Source organism: Capricornis sumatraensis, chromosome 5, assembly GCF_032405125.1.
Source record: "Capricornis sumatraensis isolate serow.1 chromosome 5, serow.2, whole genome shotgun sequence".
Classification (NCBI taxonomy): Eukaryota; Metazoa; Chordata; class Mammalia; order Artiodactyla; family Bovidae; genus Capricornis; species Capricornis sumatraensis.
The window spans coordinates 34,154,406-34,172,523 of record NC_091073.1 but is presented as its reverse complement, the minus strand read 5'-3'; the positions used below and the strand labels follow the sequence as shown (position 1 = coordinate 34,172,523).

General features: G+C 37.1%; 1 protein-coding gene across 1 annotated transcript in view; it reads right to left on the bottom strand.

Moving 5' to 3' along the window:
- The window catches only part of ABCB5 (ATP binding cassette subfamily B member 5), a 115,091-nt gene that overhangs the window by 66,803 nt on the left and 30,170 nt on the right, over positions 1-18,118 (bottom strand). The window contains 1 exon segment of the mRNA XM_068972746.1: positions 14,566-14,736. Coding sequence (XP_068828847.1) covers positions 14,566-14,736 — 171 coding nt within the window.

Here is an 18,118-nt window from a genome sequence, read left to right as displayed (position 1 = left end):
TATCACAATATTGCAATTATCTTATAGTTAAAAATAAAATATAATAAAAAAAGAAGAGATATGGATGTTCAAAAAGCACATAAAAATGCTCAACATCATTCAGTTCAGTTCAGTCGCTCAGTCATGTCCAACTCTTTGCGACCCCATGAATCGCAGCACGCCAGGGCTCCCTGTCCATCACCAACTCCGGGAGTTCACTCAGAATCACATCCATCAAGTCAGTGATGCCATCCAGCCATCTCATCTTCTGTCATCCCCTTCTCCTCCTGCCCCCAATCCCTCCCAGCATCAGAGTCTTTTCCAATGAGTCAACTCTTCACATGAGGTGGCCAAAGTACTGGAGTTTCAGCTTTAGCATCATTCAGCAAAATTGAATGATCATTACTCATCAGTAAAACTCAAATTAAATTAAAAATAAAGCACCACTAAACAGTTCTAAAATTAATATGTCTGGATATACCAAGTGTTGGCAAGTATGTGGAGTAGCAGGAATTCTCATATAGCTGATAAATATCTTTTACTGTTGTGATTATGTAACTATTATTTGTTTTAATTCCATTGTATCATGATTGTTCAACAGAAAATAACAGAATTCTATACCACTAAAACTAACATTTAATACAAAAACCTATAATGATGTTTAAAAATCCAGATGCACATTACAATTATCTTGGAATTTTTTTAAAAATGCAAATACCTGGGTATTGTTTCTTTTTCCAAAGCTCCAGGTATGATTCTAATGAGCATCCATGTTTAAAAACAACTGGATTATATGATGATCTTTTATTTTTATCTAGTTTGTTTCACTTTTACTATTTCATATTCAGTGCTCGTATTTCATTTGGTTTATGTTTTCCAGTTTCTCCATCTGTTCTTTGTTGTTCTTTCTCAAATCTTTATCAAGTGTAGTAGAAAAGCTTTTGTATACCCACACATGTATATAAATACTATGTATAATATATATTTTAGAAAACATGAATTTTTGCTTAGCTAAAGAATTTATGACATTTTACACCTGTTATACTCAGTACAAACAGAATGTCAGATATTTAATTTATATTCACTCAAAACTTTGATATAATTCCATTTATTCTGGCATCTAGTATGACTGCTAAAAGTCTAGAAAGTTTATTATTTTAGTGATTAAAAAATCTGAATGAGGCTGGAAACTTGTAATCTGATTCTGAGAATTTAAAGAAATACTATGTTGTAAAAAAAAAAGAAATTAATGTGATACAGTAATACAAACTAAAGGACAGATTTTGTTCAAATTTCACAAAACTTTCTGCTGGTGCCCATTAATTGTTTTCATACCTTATTCAAGATTCCACATTGCATTTAGTTGCACTGAGCAGCTTCAGCTGCATGTGACTAATTCTAAGTTCTTTTCATTTTTATTTTGTTACAAATATTTTCTAATTTTCCTTGTTATGGCTCCTTAGATATTTAATTTGAAAGTGGATATTTAATTTCCAAATACATGGGGGTTTTAAAGTATCTTTGATATTAATTTCTCATTTAAATGCTTTCTTTTCTGCAGCTGCCCTCTTTGTTTTTTCAGTCTTTTAACTTAATTGAACTAAAGCGCCTCTTGATGAAAGTGAAAGAGGAGAGTGAAAAAGTTGGCTTAAAGCTCAACATTCAGAAAACTAAGATCATGGCATCTGGTCCCATCACTTCATGGGAAATAGATGGGGAAACAGTGGAAACAGTGGCAGGCTTTATATTTGGGGACTCCAAAATCACTGCAGATGGTGATTGCAGCCATGAAATTAAAAGACGCTTACTCCTTGGAAGGAAAGTTATGACCAACCTAGATAGTACATTAAAAAGTAGAGAAATTACTTTGCCCACAAAAGTCCGTTTAGTCGAGGCTATGGTTTTTCCAGTAGTCATGTATGGATGTGAGAGTTGGACTATAAAGAAAGCTGAGTGCTGAAGAATTGATGCTTTTGAACTGTGGTGTTGGAGAAGACTCTTGAGCATCCCTTGGACTGCAAGGAGATCCAACCAGTTTATCCTAAAGGAGATCAGTCCTGAGTGTTCACTGGAAGAACTGATGTTGAAATTGAAACTCCAATACTTTGACCACCTGATGCAAAGAACTGACTCATTGGAAAAGACCCTGATGCTCGGAAGGATTGAAGGAAGGAGGAGAAGGGGATGACAGAAGATGAGATGGTTGGATGGCATCACCAACTCAATGGACATGAGTTTGGGTAAACTCTGGGAGTTGGTGATGGACAGGGAGGCTTGGCATGCTGCAGTCCACGGGGCTGCAAAGAGTAGGACATGACTGAGTGACTGAACTAAACTGAACTGAACTGAATTTTATTGAGGTTTTCAATGGCTAAATCAAGTATCTGTCTTGGTAAATGTCACATTGCACTTGAAAATATGTGGGTTATTTTCAAATATTTTTTGATATTGCTTTCTAACATAATTCCACAGTGATAAGAGAACAGACTATTATTTCACTATCTTTAGGCCATACATTTTTTGCATCTTGTTTTATATCCCTGGATATGTTCCAGGGTCTATAGTCTATAGGGGTTTATAGTCAGGGTTTATAGACTATAGGAAGTTGAATAAAATTTGTATCCTGCTGTTGTGTGAAAGTTGTATAAATCTTATTTATGTTGAGTTGGTTCATAGTGCTTTTCAGATCTACTATATCCTTCTACTTTTCTGTCTATTCATTCTATAAATTTTTGAGAGATTGGTATTGAAACATCAATAAAAATCTTGATTTACCTGCTTAAAAGTAATTGTAATATATAGTGGAACTATATGTACCTTTGTTCTGCTGTTTCCAAGTCTACTGTAAATGTGTTATCATATTTTCCTAACAAAAAAACAAAAAAGAAAGAATAAAAAAAGGTATCTATGAAAAGAAAAGAACATAAAAGGAAAATAGTTTGGCACTTAATGAAAAACTTAAATATACTCCTACTATAAGATTCACCCATTCAAATTTTAGGTATTTACCTAAGAGAAACGAAAGTGTATGCCCACAGAAAAAAATGACATATGGATGTTCAGAGCTTCGTTATCCGTTAATATTCAAAACCTGCAAACAAACCAAATAACTCAAATGGGCATCAATACCAATAACTCTAACTGTGTGATATCTATATAATGGAACACCATCCACCAATAAAAAAGGAACTAAACATGGATGAGTCTCAAAACAATTACACTGAGTGAAAGAAGCCAGAAAAGAATACATACTATAAGCTCCAGAAAATACAAACCGCTCTATAGTGGCAGTAAACAAATCAGTGGCTGTCAAGAGTCAAAGAAGGGTAGAGGGGTTGGGATGGAGGGATTACAAAAAGCATGTGAAAATATTTGGGAATGACTGGTTGACAGATTTGATTATGGTGATGGTTTCATAAGTGTATATATATGCCCAAACTTTTCCAATTGTATACTTTAGTATGTGCAGTTATGGTAAGTCAAAAAACTGTTAAGAAAAAGAAAGTCAAACAAAAGAAGCATGTTTACAGCACCCCAGGTGGCCAATCTTGAAGTTCTGCAAAAATCGCCAATGAGATAGATTTTTTTTTTTTTTTTCAAATGTCTATGAGGACTTGGGAGTCCTTAGGGACCTAGGAGGGTCTGGTACTAGAGACTAAGGCAAATGGGAGGACAGTGCTCACTGGGGGCTTTTTTATTTTTTTTATTTTTTTATTTTTTTAATTACTTATTTTTTAATTTTTTAATTTTTAATTTTAATTTTAATTTTTTTACTTTTTTTAAAAAAAATTTTAAAATCTTTAATTCTTACATGTGTTCCCAAACATGAACCCCCCTCCCACCTCCCTCCCCATAACATCTCTGTGGGTCATCCCCATGCACCAGCCCCAAGCATGCTGTATCCTGCATCAGACATAGACTGGCGATTCAATTCTTACATGATAGTATACATGATAGAATGCCATTCTCCCAAATCATCCCACCCTCTCCCTCTCCCTCTGAGTCCAAAAGTCCGTTATACACCGCTGTGTCTTTTTTCCTGTCTTGCATACAGGGTCGTCATTGCCAGATAGATATTTTAATGATATTATGCAAATATAATGAAAAAGTGAACTGAGTATCAACTAACTGCATTGTAGGTAGGAAGCTTTCTTTTTCTTAACTTCAGCAAAGTCTGATAATGGACATTTTGAGTTTCTATGGATGATATTTATGTAACATACCCTGTAGTAGAAGAGAGGTCTAAGTACTACAATGCTTAGTGCTTCCTTCATTTTTCATATTGCCAAATACATAATTTTTTATTAAACTAATGAGTGGATATATTTAGGCAATGAATATTTATTGCTTGCTTTGTTTTCCTCAGTCTCTTATTTACTTTTATGTGGTAATTCTAAACCTTCCTTATATGGAAGGGTCCTTATGAATGGTATAAAAGGTTAGTAAAAAATGTAATAAGACTTTTTTAGTTTTTTTAAATAAAATTTTAATTTTAGAATAGTTTTAGACTTACAGAAAATTTGCAAAGGAAGTACAGTATCCAGGTCCCTGCACATAGTATACTCCAGTATCATCATCTGATATTTCTATAGTTCACGTGTCACAACTAATAAACTAATATATACTATGTTATTTTTAACTAGACTCCAAATTTTATTCAGATATCCTTAATTTTTACTTATGATCCCTTTTTTCCTGTTCCAGGATATCACATTGCATTTAATCATCATGACTCCTTAAGATTCTCTTGACTGTGACAATTTTTCAATTGTTCTTATTTTTTATGAACTTGACAGTTTTGAGGAATATCTGTCACATACTTGGTAGAAGGGCCCTCAGTTTGGGTATGTCTGATGTGTCTAGTTTTTAGGGGCACGGTATTCAGCTTATATGATCCCACTTTTCTCATTCAAACTCGGAGATCCTAGGACTTAACAACAGTGCCTTAAAAGAGAATGTTAATAATGTTGTTAAGTGGATATGATTTAGAACTATCACCACAAAGGTGAAAACACCCAGACACCCAGGCTTCTGCTCTATATTGCTCCCATTTATTCAATTACTTTTCCATGAGGTTACAAATGTTATTTCCTAAAAGCAACAGAGCTCAAACCTTATTGATAAAGCTATGTTATCAATTAGTTCAATGATTTTCCCACTACTATTAAATATTTCTTAAACAAATTAATGTGTATGAAATTTAATTAAAAGTATGAAAGGGCACATATAACACCTCATGTTCAAAGGAGAATGTGGGGAGAGAGAATGTTGTAAAAATCAAACAATTTGGAGATTGCAACTAGAAGAGGTCTGAATTGTGTGCAGCCTCTTGAGACAGAGTCAGAATCACAAGGTTTCCTTATGCAGTTTGTTTAGTCCTTCTCTTCTTCAAAGAGGGACTCAGGCACTTTTACACACATATATTCTCGTATATCTTCATATATCAGACATTTGATTAAAGTATATATTGTGCTGGGGCTTGCCAGGTGGCACAGTGGTAGAGAATCCACCTGCCAATGCAGGAGACTTGAGTTCCATCCCTGGAACAGGAAGATCCCCTGGAATAGGAAATGGCAACCTGCTCTAGTACTCTTGCCTAGGAAATCCCATGGACAGAGGATCCTGGCAGGCTACAGTTCATAGGGTTGCAAAGAGTCAGACATGACTGAGCACAAGTACATATATTATGTTACAATTAATTTATGATGTCATGCATTAGAATCTGAGTATTTCAAACAAATTACAGAAATACATAATACTGCTCCAAAGGCCTATAAAATGGAGCCTGCAAGCATCAAGGTATGCAGTTAAGGTACCATAAAGTACACTGTGTGTGTATGTTCAGTTGCTCAGGTATCTGACTGTTTGTGACCCCATGGACTGCAGCCTGCAGGCTCCTCTGTCCAAGGGATTTTCTAGGCAAGAATACTGGAGTAGGATGCCATTTCCTACTCTAGAGGATCTTCCTGACCCAGGGATCAAACCTGAGTCTCTTGAGTCTTCTGTATTGGCAGGCAGTTCTTTACCACTGTGCCACCTGGGAAGCCCATAAAGTACAACTTCACTACATCATAAGTGTGACCTAGAACTCATTCACTTCAGACTTAAAACAGAGAAGAGATTTTGGAAGCCAAGGCCTCTTAGAAAACTGATCAAAGAAGTCTGAGCTGATGCTTTGTCTTTTAGCAATAATTACTATAAAGATAGGGCTTCCACTATGGCTCAGCTGGTAAAGAATCCACCTGTTATGTGGGAGACCTGGGTTTGATCCCTGCACTGGGAAGATTCCCTGGAGAAGGGAGAGGCTACCCACTCCAGTATTCTAGCCTGGAGAATTCCATGGACTTGTATAGTCCATGGGGACGCAAAGAGTCAGACACAACTGAACGACTTTCACTTCACTGTAAAGATAGGGAAGATAGTGCAATTCATTCCACGCTTTTTTCAGATGCTCAGGTGTAGTAGATTTTCAATATGTCATTGTTGCTATTATTCCTTCTAGAAAGTACCAATTTGAATGAATTTCCTGGCATTTCCTCTGCTCCTTCATAGTTTGTACAATGCTGAAAGACAAACCATTAGGTATTTGACCAAAGAAAGGTCAACAGAAAGATTTCTACTTGACACTTTGCTGGCATTTTCAGATTACTTCACAATTTCATGCACAACCATAAATCATCAGGTAATTAGCTTGGATTTTGAAAGACAGCATGCTTTAAAACATCCCTCCCAGAATTGCTAGGGCAGAGTTAAGGGCCTGAGGAGGTCATCTAGCTTCTCACCGTTGGCAGCCATAAGCCTTGAACAAGAGTGGGCAGCAGGAAAAGAAGGGAGACCAATAAAAAGCTGTGAGCATTTGAGAGGGCCTGCATTTGACTGCTGGGTCAATTAACAGGGCTAATAGACTCTCTGGAGAAGCCTGTAAACACAGAGTTCTAGTGTCTAACAGCAAGCATGATGTAAGAAACCTATGGAACCACAAGTTCTCACTGACTGCCTCCTAGAAGACTGCCTCAGGTGGACTTGGGGCCCACTGATGACATATGCTCCATGATCCAGGCCTGTGGTCTTCAAACTCTTTTTCTTTAAGATGAAAAATCCTTTCATCAAATGAAAACACACATAGAAACTTAATATGTTTAAATAAACCATACAGATTAATGAGTAACTCCTCTGTATGAACTGTTGACCTTAGCCCTACCTGCTCATCCTACTCCACCTCCCTGCCTTCTTCCACACCTCAAGAGGTTTCTGGAAAACCCTAGTACTTCAAAAATAAAGTCTGACAAACCTGTCACTACTCTTTTGCAAATTTCTGTCTTTTTTAGCTACCATCTGCTATAAGAAGCTCTATATATGGGCTTCCCTCATAGCCCATAGTTAGTAAAAGAGGTAAAGAATTTGCCTGCAATGCGGGAGACCTGGGTTCAATCCCTTTGTTGGGAAGATCCCCTGGAGGAGGAAATGGCAACCCACTCCAGTATTCTTGCCCAGAGAATCCCATGGACAGAGCCTGGCAGGCTACAGTCCATGGGGTCACAAGAGTCACACACGACTTAGTGACTGTATGTATGCATATATGTATCGTAGTTATATGGGAATCACAGGATATTGGAAGTCTTAACTACCTCATGATGTTGAGAGCCCATTGGCTTGGTGTTCTTCTGGGTCAATACTAGTTCCATAGCCGAACAAGAATTTACTGCCCCCTCTCATCACCTGTCCAAGAATGCTTTCTCTTTTGTAAAATGTGATGATGAAAAGAAAAATATCAAGGACTCAGAAGCTATATTTAATAAGGGACTAACCTCCTTCCCAATCTCTTTCTTTCAACTTGCATGTGAATATGTATATATGCTTAGGTTAAGACTCTTCAGAAAGGAAAACACATTGAAAATCTAAACTCTGCTGAGTTGAAGCCATGTGGACTACCAAGTTAGTAAATTGGAACAGGACTCTATAGTACAAAGTTTTCTTTTTATATCCTGGAATCTCTTCATTATCATTTCTAAATAACTTAACAAACAATTTGGCAATTGAAGATAATAAAATTATTTATGATCATTTAATACTGTTTTCCTTCTCTTAACTTTATTAACAAGCTAACATTTGTGGATAAACTTACAACAAAAACTAAATGAAGAAGTAAACAGTGAATAAGAAGAGAAAATATTACAATAGTTAGCTCATCTTTCTTCTAAGAGGAAATAAAGTCTAACCTAGCTCAGAGCACTGACCAAAAAATGATACATTAAAAATGTCTTATTTGCAATAAGCTGTAAACAGATAATAGTTGCCAACATCCATTGGATCATAGAAAAAGCAGAAAAACTCCAGAAAAATATTTTCTTCATTGACTACCCTAAAGCCTTTGACTGTGTGGATCACAACAAGCTGTGGAAATTTTTCAAGAGATGGGAATACCAGACCACTTTACCTGCCTCCTGAGAAACCTGTATGCAGGTCAAGAAGCAACAGTTAGAACCGGACATTGAAAAACAAACTGGTCCCAAATTGCTGTATGCTGTCACCCTGCTTATTTAACTTATATGCAGAGTACATCATTCTGAATGCCAAGCTAGATGAAGCACAAGCTGGAATCAAGATTGCCGGGAGAAATATCAATAACCTCAGGTATGTAGATGACACTGCCCTTATGGCAAAAAGTGAAGAGGAACTAAAGAGCCTCTTAATGAAGGTGAAAGAGGAGAGTGAAAAAACTGGCTTAAAACTTGACATTCAGAAAACTAAGATCATGGCATCTAGTCCCATCACTTCATGGCAAATAGACAGGAAACAACAGAAACAGTGACAGACTTAAATTAATTTTCTTGGGCTCCAAAATCACTGTAGACAGTGACTGCAGCCACAAAATTAAAAGACGCTTGCTCCTTGGAAGAAAAGCAATGACAAATCTAGGCAGTGTATTAAAGAGCAGATATATTACTTTGCCAACAAAGGTCCATCTAGTCAAAGCTATGGTTTTTCCAGTAGTCATGTACAGATATGAGAGTTGGACCATAAAGAAAGCTGAGGACTGAAGAATTGATGCTTTTGAACTGTGGTGTTGGAGAAGACTCTTGAGAGCCCCTTGGACTGCAAGGAGATCAAACCAGTCAATCTGAAAAGAAATCAACCCTGAATATTTATTGGAAGGACTGATGCTAGTGCTGAAACTCCAGTCCTTTGGCCACCTGATGCGAAGAGCTGACTGATTAGAAAAGACTCTAATGCTGGGAAAGATTGAAGGCCAGGAGGAGAAGGGGACAACAGAGGATGAGATGGTTGGATGGCATCACCGACTCAATGGACATGAGTTTGAGTAAGCTCTGGGAATGTGTTGTAGTCCATGGGGTCACAGAGTGAGTGACTCTGTGTCCATGGACACAACTGAGAGACTGAACTGAAATGAACCATGGTGGTTACGTGGATGAGCTGGAGGGCTGACTCTCTGGGTCCAGGTTCTGGCTTCACTGCTTCCTAGCTATTACTCAACCTCCCTGTGCTTCAGTTTGCACATCTGTGAAACAGGAGAATAAATGTACAACTTTCATTGGGTTCTTGTAAGGATTAGTTTTTCTTATTAATCTGTTCCATTATTACACCTATAATAATGACTTATGAATGGCTTCAGGGGGTCTGTGAACCCCTCAATATTATACATAAATCTTAGTGTACAAGTGAATTTGCAGATTTTGGGGAAGATTTACAGTGGTTTATTTTTCCCTTTCTTAGTCAGATTGTCAATGGGCCCCTGATCTTTCAAATGGGGCGAAACACTATTCTGAAAGGAGTTAGTGGCCTATAACAACACCAAGTCTTATGCATGTGAGCTTGATTAAGCAAGCTTGTAAAATGTCCCATGATGCTTTGGGATGAGGTATTATCTGTGTTACCTTTGTTCTCCTAATTAAATTCCAGCCAAGGAATTTCCCTTGTAGAAATTCCCTTTCTGCTCCCAACTATTAACAAATAGTTTTAAAAACAGGGAGGGCAGAAAGAAAAAGATCTAAAGTATTTCCCATTCCACATATAAAGAGAAAGATATTTAACACAGGCACACCAAAACATGTGTGTGTGTGTGTGTGTATGTATGTGTGTGCATCTGTGTGTGTAATATAATTAACCTCACTTCTTGGGGCTTAATTTAATAAAGTAGTCCATAGCTTAATACAATATACCAACTTACTTATTAATTCTCTAAGTAGTATAAGTATAATGTAAGAGACTTCAGAGGAAGACCAACAGAATGCATCATATCAGAAACAAAAATGATGATAAAGAAAAGCCCATGGCTGTTACAACAAAGTAGCTCAGTCTCTTCAAAGAATAAAGCTGTGATGGAAACCCATCTTTCATAATCAGCAAAGGGCCTTTTTAAAGGTTCTCCACTGATGTGGTATAGCTGAACCTCCTTAAATAATTATTCCTTAGATTTGTATACAACTTTTAACATTTCAAAGAGCTTTCATAGGCTTAATCCTAAAATCAACATGGGCTTTCTCTGCTTCTCCAGGGGCTTGCAGGTGTTCACTGCCGTGCCTCCTCATAGTAGGACAGCTTGGAAGCCTGCTGCATTGGCACACCAGGTCCAAACCAGTAGCAGAGTAAAACTCCATAGCTGTGATGTAGATATTTATCCACTGATCCTAAATCCTCCTCTTGAACAAGATTAGTGACGCAAAATTAGATGGTAGCAAGCCTACACTAAAAAAGTCCAGAAAAGAGCACTTCAGGCCTTGAAACTCTTCTGTATCACACTCATCCAAACACTAGTCAACAAATATTTATTGACTAATGAGGGCCAGGCATTGTTCTATTGCTGAGTATGCTGCAGTTAAACAATCAATGCCTTTGATAATAGACAGCAGATGTTTTAGTAGAAGAGAGTAGATATTTTAGTAGGGGAAGAGAGATAATAAACAAATATGTGTATAATATATTAGCTGATATAAAGGGCTATGGTATGTTTAAGGGGTAGCCAATGTGGGACAGAGTGGCTCGGTTCCAGAAAGAGCTTGGTGCCCAACTCCATAGAACCTTATAGCTTCTGTAAGGAATTTGGTTTTTACTTAGAGTGACAAGTAAGATAAGGAGCCACTGAAGGGTTTGAGCAGAAGGGCAACATGATCAAATTTACATTTTAGTAATATTGTCTGTGTGCTGTGCTGAGAACAGACTGAAGTGAGCAGTATGCGAGATATTATGTTATGTGTTAGTCACTCAATCATGTGCAACTCTTTGTGACCCCATTGACTGTAGCCTGCCAGGCTCCTTTGTTCATGCGATTCTCCAGGCAAGAGTACTTGAGTGAGTTGCTGTTTCCTTCTCCAGAAGGTCTTCCCAACCCAGGGATTGAACCTGGGTCTCCTGCATTGCAGGCAGATTCTTTACCATCTGAACCACCAAGGAAGCCCGTGGGAGATAGCTATTGCAGTAATCCAAGTAAGGACAAGAGTGCTATTTCCCTCAAAATTCACCCTCTTCTCCCAGTAAACTATTGATTTGATTTTTTTTATCACTATAGATTAATTTTGCTGGTTCTGTAGCTTCATACAAAAGGAAGACGATGGGGTAATGGAGAGGAGGAGTTGGGAGGATTGGGAGGCTATCTGAAGGCTGGGTATGGAAGGAGGTGGATGCTGCATTCACCAGTGAGAAAGAATACATTTTATTGTTCCCTTTTTGTTGGCTAGTGGTTTGCATGATATTTTGAGCTATAAAAATCTGTTAACTGCTGTGGATTAGGCTGTATCATGCCACAGGGTTCTAGAATTTATAGACAGATGTCTGAGCAGAAATGAGACCTGTTGGATGCCCTACCCTCTTTAGGTGGGGACCTCTTTAAAGCTTGGTGCCACAATCACCATCTGTGTAGTGAGTGTACAGAACTCTCACAGTGCTGGAGTGTTCATAGCTTTGCCTGTATTTTAACTCTTCCTTTTGTGTGTGTGTGTGTGTGTGTGTGTGTGTGTGTGTGTGTTAAATCACTGCAGTTGTGTCCAACTCAGTGCAACTCTGTGGACTGCAGCCTGCTAGGCTCCTCTGTCCAAGGAATTCTCCAGGCAAGAATACTAGAGTGGGTTGTCATGCCTTCCTCCAGGGGATCTTCCCAACCCAGGGATTGAACCTCGGTCTCCTGCATCTTCCACATCACAGGCAGAGTCTTTACCACTGAGCCAAAGGGGAAGCTCCAACTCTCCTCTCCACCACACGTCAATTAAATACTGAAGCATACATATTTAATGAGCTGCACCACTCGTCACCCCATAGTAACCATTTACCCTCACCTCACAAAAGATCAGCAAAGTCTACTTAGAGTAGTTTCACACCTATATATCTCTACAACACTGATTTAATTACACCCTTTAAAAACTGGAAAAGAATAACAGTAACTGAATTTTAAAAATATATACTTGGAATAATCATTTACAAGCATTTTGTATTTTTATATTTTCACTTATAATATAGATTTCATTTCAGGCAGTAGAAAACAATATTGATTAGTTTATCATGACTCTAAGCAACTATTTACAGTAAGTTCCCCTTGCAAGTTGTGAACTTTCAAAGATGTTTCTCATGTCCAATCACATTAATTAGTTTACATGTCTGGTATACATCATCACTTGTGTGCATTCTCTACAAGTGGTTGTGCTTTGGTGTACTTTACTGTACAATACTATATAGAGTACAGTATCTTTATTTCAAGCCAATGGTGTCACAAAGCAAGTGTAAAAGCAGAGGTGATATAGATGGTACTGTACCATACTTTTCAAGATATTGTACTGTAAGATTAAAAATGTTTTATTTTTTGTGTTTGTTTGTTTTTAATGGATTTGTTGTGTGAAAAGTATTATAAACCTATTACAGTACAGTGCTATATAGCCAATTGTATTAGTTGGGTACCCAGGCTATCTTTATTGGATTTACAAACAAATTGGACTTAAAAAATGCACTCTCAGAATGAAACCTGTTCATATGTAGGGGACTTACTGTTTTTTCAAAAGTCTGAACAAATTTTGATTGCCTGATGTGATTAACATATTAACAAAGGCAATGGCCACAACATTTAACCTGTAAACAACTTCAGAGCCTAGTATAATATTTTACAAAAATCTTATATATATGTTGATTATATTTCAATAAAACTAGAAAAATTATGTAATTTGAAACAGTTAAATCTAATCATTTTTTAGTACATTCAAGCCTTAAGCAACTAAACATCACCATTAGTATATACAATTTGAGTGTATTTTATAAATAGAGCCCTGTCTTAGTTATTAAGTGTTAAGAAATGAATAGAATATGAGTCATGCCTTTGAGGAAATTATCATTTCTTCACCAAAATGAACCAAATTGGCAAAATGTCTATAATGAACATGGATTTTCATATTACTTATTTTATGAAAATAAGAAATATGAGCACCTTTCGGTACTCTTATCATGTGAGATGGAAACAAGGTAAAAATTTATAAATTTGTAAAACTCTGATTTGCAAATTGACAATAGTAAGTAATAGATTTTTCAGTAATTGGTTGGGACTCTGGTTGCCAGTATCCATTTCTAGTCATGCAAACTCAGTATTTAAAAAGAAAAGTCTGTAATTTTCTTAGAAAAACCCAATCCATTTTTAGAGAAGCACAAAGTAAAAAGTGCCATTAAGCCTTCTAAAGGGTTTGAAGGCCATGATTTCAAAGAGGGTTTGGCTATTGGAAAAAGTATTCTATGGTTTTTCATGTCACCACCACTAACTTCCTTCCCAGATGCAGTGCATTTTGGTAAAAGGCCAGTTCTGCATTGTGGCCATGAAGTATATTCAGCAGCTTGTAGTGAGTAGGGTGCTTCCCTGTGACTCAGCAATAAAGAATCCGCCAGCAATGCATGAGCCGCAGGAGATGTGGGTTCAATCCCTGGGTTGGGAAGGTCCCCTAGAGGAGGGCATAACAACTCACTCCAGTATTCATGCCTGGAGAATCCCACAGACAGAGGAACCTGGCAGGCTATAGTCCCTAGGGTCTCAAAGAGTCGCACACGACTGAAGCGACTTAGCACGCATCCACACAGTGAGTAGGAAGGCAGAATGAGGGCCTTAGGGCTGTTGAAGGAGGATGGTTCAAGGTCAAGGCAAACCACACGGTATGCTTCTCCACTTGAAGTGAAATTAAGTTAAAATGAGTACTCTGGGATTATCCTAGAGAGGAAAAAATGGTCAGAGAAGAGAACCCCATAGCAGTATATGGAAGAGATAAAGGGTGGATGTGATTATAATTGTGGTAGGAGTATGGAGTTACCCTGGAGAAGTGGAAAGTGCAGACCTGTTGGAATGCGATGCAGACCTGTATATATGGGATGATTGCTTGGTTACGAGCCTCATATATATTTTTAACACCAAGCATAGCATCTTCTTTTCTCCTCCATATCACTTCCTATAAACATTACAGAAATTTTTACAAGGATGAACACTCTGCATTCATAACTTAAGGAGGGATCTGAAATGAATAAATAATCCACTATGGAGCCATACTTCCTTGTACTTAAAAATAATGCTGAACCAGGAACATTAAAATTATGAATCTGCTTACTTACCTTCACCAGTGCAGCTTGAACTACTGATTCGCTTTCTGTATCTAAGGCAGACATAGCCTCATCTAAGATCAGAATCTTCGGGTTTCGAACTAAAGCTCGAGCAATTGCGATTCTCTGTTTCTGTCCTCCACTCATTTGAGTTCCTTTTTCCCCTACCAAGGTATTAAATTTCTAATGAAAATTAGGAAAGAAAACAGAAACAGAAGGCAGCATGGTCAGATGATTAGAACAGGAAATGGCAGTCACAATTGTGGATTTTTTTTCTCATTTATTTATTTATTGAACTTTTTATTCTGCATTGGGGTATAGCCAATTAACAATGTTGTTAACAGTTCCAGGCAAAAAGCAAAGGGACTCAGCCATATATATATATATATATATATACACATACATACATATATGTGAATTCATTCTCCCCCAGATGGTTGTGTTTTAATGCCAGATTAGTCACTGCTGTCTGGATAGTATTTGATCTATGATTTGTTCTTTGTAAAAATAAATAACTATTTTAAAAAGAATCTATTGAAGAGAAGACCAAAGGAAAATTTGGCTAGGACTAAAAAAAATGAGGACATAGCATAATCTAGGATTTTAAGGAAGATTGACAATAATTTGAACCAATTTTCAAAGTTTTAAAGACACTTTTATAATGCACTGTGGTACACATAATTTATTATTTAAAATGTTTATTAGTAATTTAATGTATTACTCAAAATTTCCTTTACATTCTGAAAAATAGTATGAAAAAGATTGCTGCAGAAACAAACTTCTTCTTCAAAATGTTTTTTCAATCTTGGGAGAATTTTTGGGCCTTCTTTTACTTTTTTTTGATATCTATATCTTCAACAAAGTATATGTTGTTAGATATTTCAAGTTGGAGTAATTTCTAGAATTAGTAATATTCTATTGTGCTAAGTCCCTGATACAAACTTCATTTCTTCAAGGACTTATTTTCAAATACTATTTCTAAACTTTTAACTTCTAGAGTTTGACCTTTACATTAAAAATGTGCATGCCAAGTCACTTCATTCATGTCCAACTTTTTGCGACCCTATCGGCAATAGCCTGCCAGGCTCCTCTGTACATGGGATTCTCCAGGCAAGAATACTGGAATGGGTTGTAATGCCCTCCTCCAGGGGATCTTCCTGACTTAGGGATAACCTGCATTGGCAGGGGGGTTCTTTACCACTAGCACCATCTGGGAAGCCCCACATTTAAAAAAAAGTATATATATAGACACACACACCTTATTGATGCATAATTTTTCATAATAAAATGCACCTGTTTTAAAAGAATAGTTGTATGAGTTTTGAAAAATGCATGTATCCATGTTATTACCACCCAAATAAAAACAGAAAATTTCCATCATCCTAGAAAGGTTCCAAATGACTCTTTCCAGTCAAAACCCACACCTTGTCTCAGATACCATTGATTTGATATTTAGCACTATAAATTAATTTTGCTAGTTCTACAATTTCATATAAATAGAATCACAGAGTGTGCACTTATTTTTGAAGTTAGATGGCTTAAGTTTCATTTGATCTAAGATTCATGGTAAATTATATGTGTATATGGTATGAGGTAAGGGCCACATTTCTTTTTTTTTAACACATGGCTATCCAATTTTTCTAGCACCATTTGTTGAAAAGACTCTCCTCTCTCCCACTGAATTACACTGGCCTTGTCAAAAATCAATTCAGTAGATACATGTGGGTCTATTTCTAGACTCTGTGTTGTGTTCCACTGACTTACACGTCCATTGTTATGTCAATGCCTGTGTATGCTCAGTTATGTCTGACCCTTTGCGACCCCATGGACTGTATCCTGCCAGGCTCTTCTGTCCTTGGAAATTTCCAGTCAAGAATACTGGAGTGGGTTGTCATTTTCTACTCCAGGGGTCTTTCTAACCCAGCGGTAGAACCCGCATCTCCTATGCGTCTTGCATTACCATTGTGCCACCTGGGAAACCTGCTGTTAGGTAATTATCACAGTCTTAATTGCTGTCTTAAAATTAACTATTGTAGGTCTTCTAGGTTTGTTGCTCTTTTTCCAAAATTGTTTTGACGATTATTGGTCCTGGTGGCTCAGACGGTAAAGCGTAAGCGTCTGCCTGCAATGTGGGAGACCCGGGTTCGATTCCTGGGTCGAGAAGTTCCCCTGGAGAAGGAAATGGCAATCCACTCCAGCACTCTTGCCTGGAAAATCCCATGGACGCAGGAGCCTGATAGGCTACAGTCCATGGGGTCACAAAGAGTCGGACACGACTGAGTGACTTCACTTTCACTGAGATTTCTAAATAAAATTTTTAATCAGCCTGTTGACTTCTGCACATGAAAAAGACAGCTGAGATTTTGATTGCTGCTGCTGCTGCTAAGTCACTTCAGTCGTGTCCGACTTTGTGCGACTCCATAGTCAGCAGCCCACCAGGCTCCCCCATCCCTGGGATTCTCTAGGCAGGAATACTGGAGTGGGTTGCCATTTCCTAAGTGAAAAGTCAAAGTGAAGTCGCTCAGTCGTGTCTGACTCTTAGCGACCCCATGGACTGCAGACTTCTGCACATGAAAAAGACAGCTGAGATTTTGATTGAAATAGCACTAAATTTATAGATTGGTTTGGGGAGAATGCATATCTTTAAAAATGTTCAACCTCTAAATCAATGAATAAGATAACATCTTATTTATTATATTTAGGTATTCTTTAATTTCTCTAAGCAGCGTTCTATAGTTTTCACATAGAAGATTTACAGATCTTTCATTGTATTTGTTCTATTTTATATTTTTAACGCTATTGTGAATGCCACTTTTAATTTAATTTGTCGTTGTTGCTACTATTCTGAGAACCAGTTTATTTTTTTCATAGTTATACATTTTATTAAGGTTACCTACCCACTTCTTTTTGAGTGAGTTTTTGTGGTTTGTGTCTTTCAGGGAATAGAACCTCTATGTTGTCAATATTATAGGTATATCTTTGTTTGTAGTATTCCTATATCAATCTTTTAATATCTTTGGGATTAATAATAATGTACCTTCTTTGATCCCTGATATTCTCTTCTCTTTTTTGTTTCTTCATCAGGTTTGCTATAGTTTTACTGATTTTATTGATCTTTTTAAGGAATCAGCTTTTAGTTTCACAGTGACTGTTTCTAATGTTTTCTATTTTTAATTTTACTGTTTTCTGCTCTAGTCTATATTATTTCTCTTCTACTTGCTTTGCATTTGATTTGCTCTTCTGACTCTAGTTTCTCAAGATGCAAACTCAGTTAATGGATTTTAGATCTTTTTCTTTTCTAAAGTAAGCACTTGATGCTGTAAGTTTCTCTTAAAGCAGTTGATCCTTGAACAACATAGGTGCTAGGGACACCAACCCCCACCCAGTCAAAAACCCAAGTATAACTTTACAATCAGTCCTCTGTGTCCACATCCTTGAATTTTACCAGCTGGGGTCATGTAGTGCTACAGTATATATTTTTTGGAAAAAAATCCTGGTATAAGTGAATATGTACAGTTCAAACCCATGTTGTTGAAAGATCAAGTGTATTCCACAAATACAGATA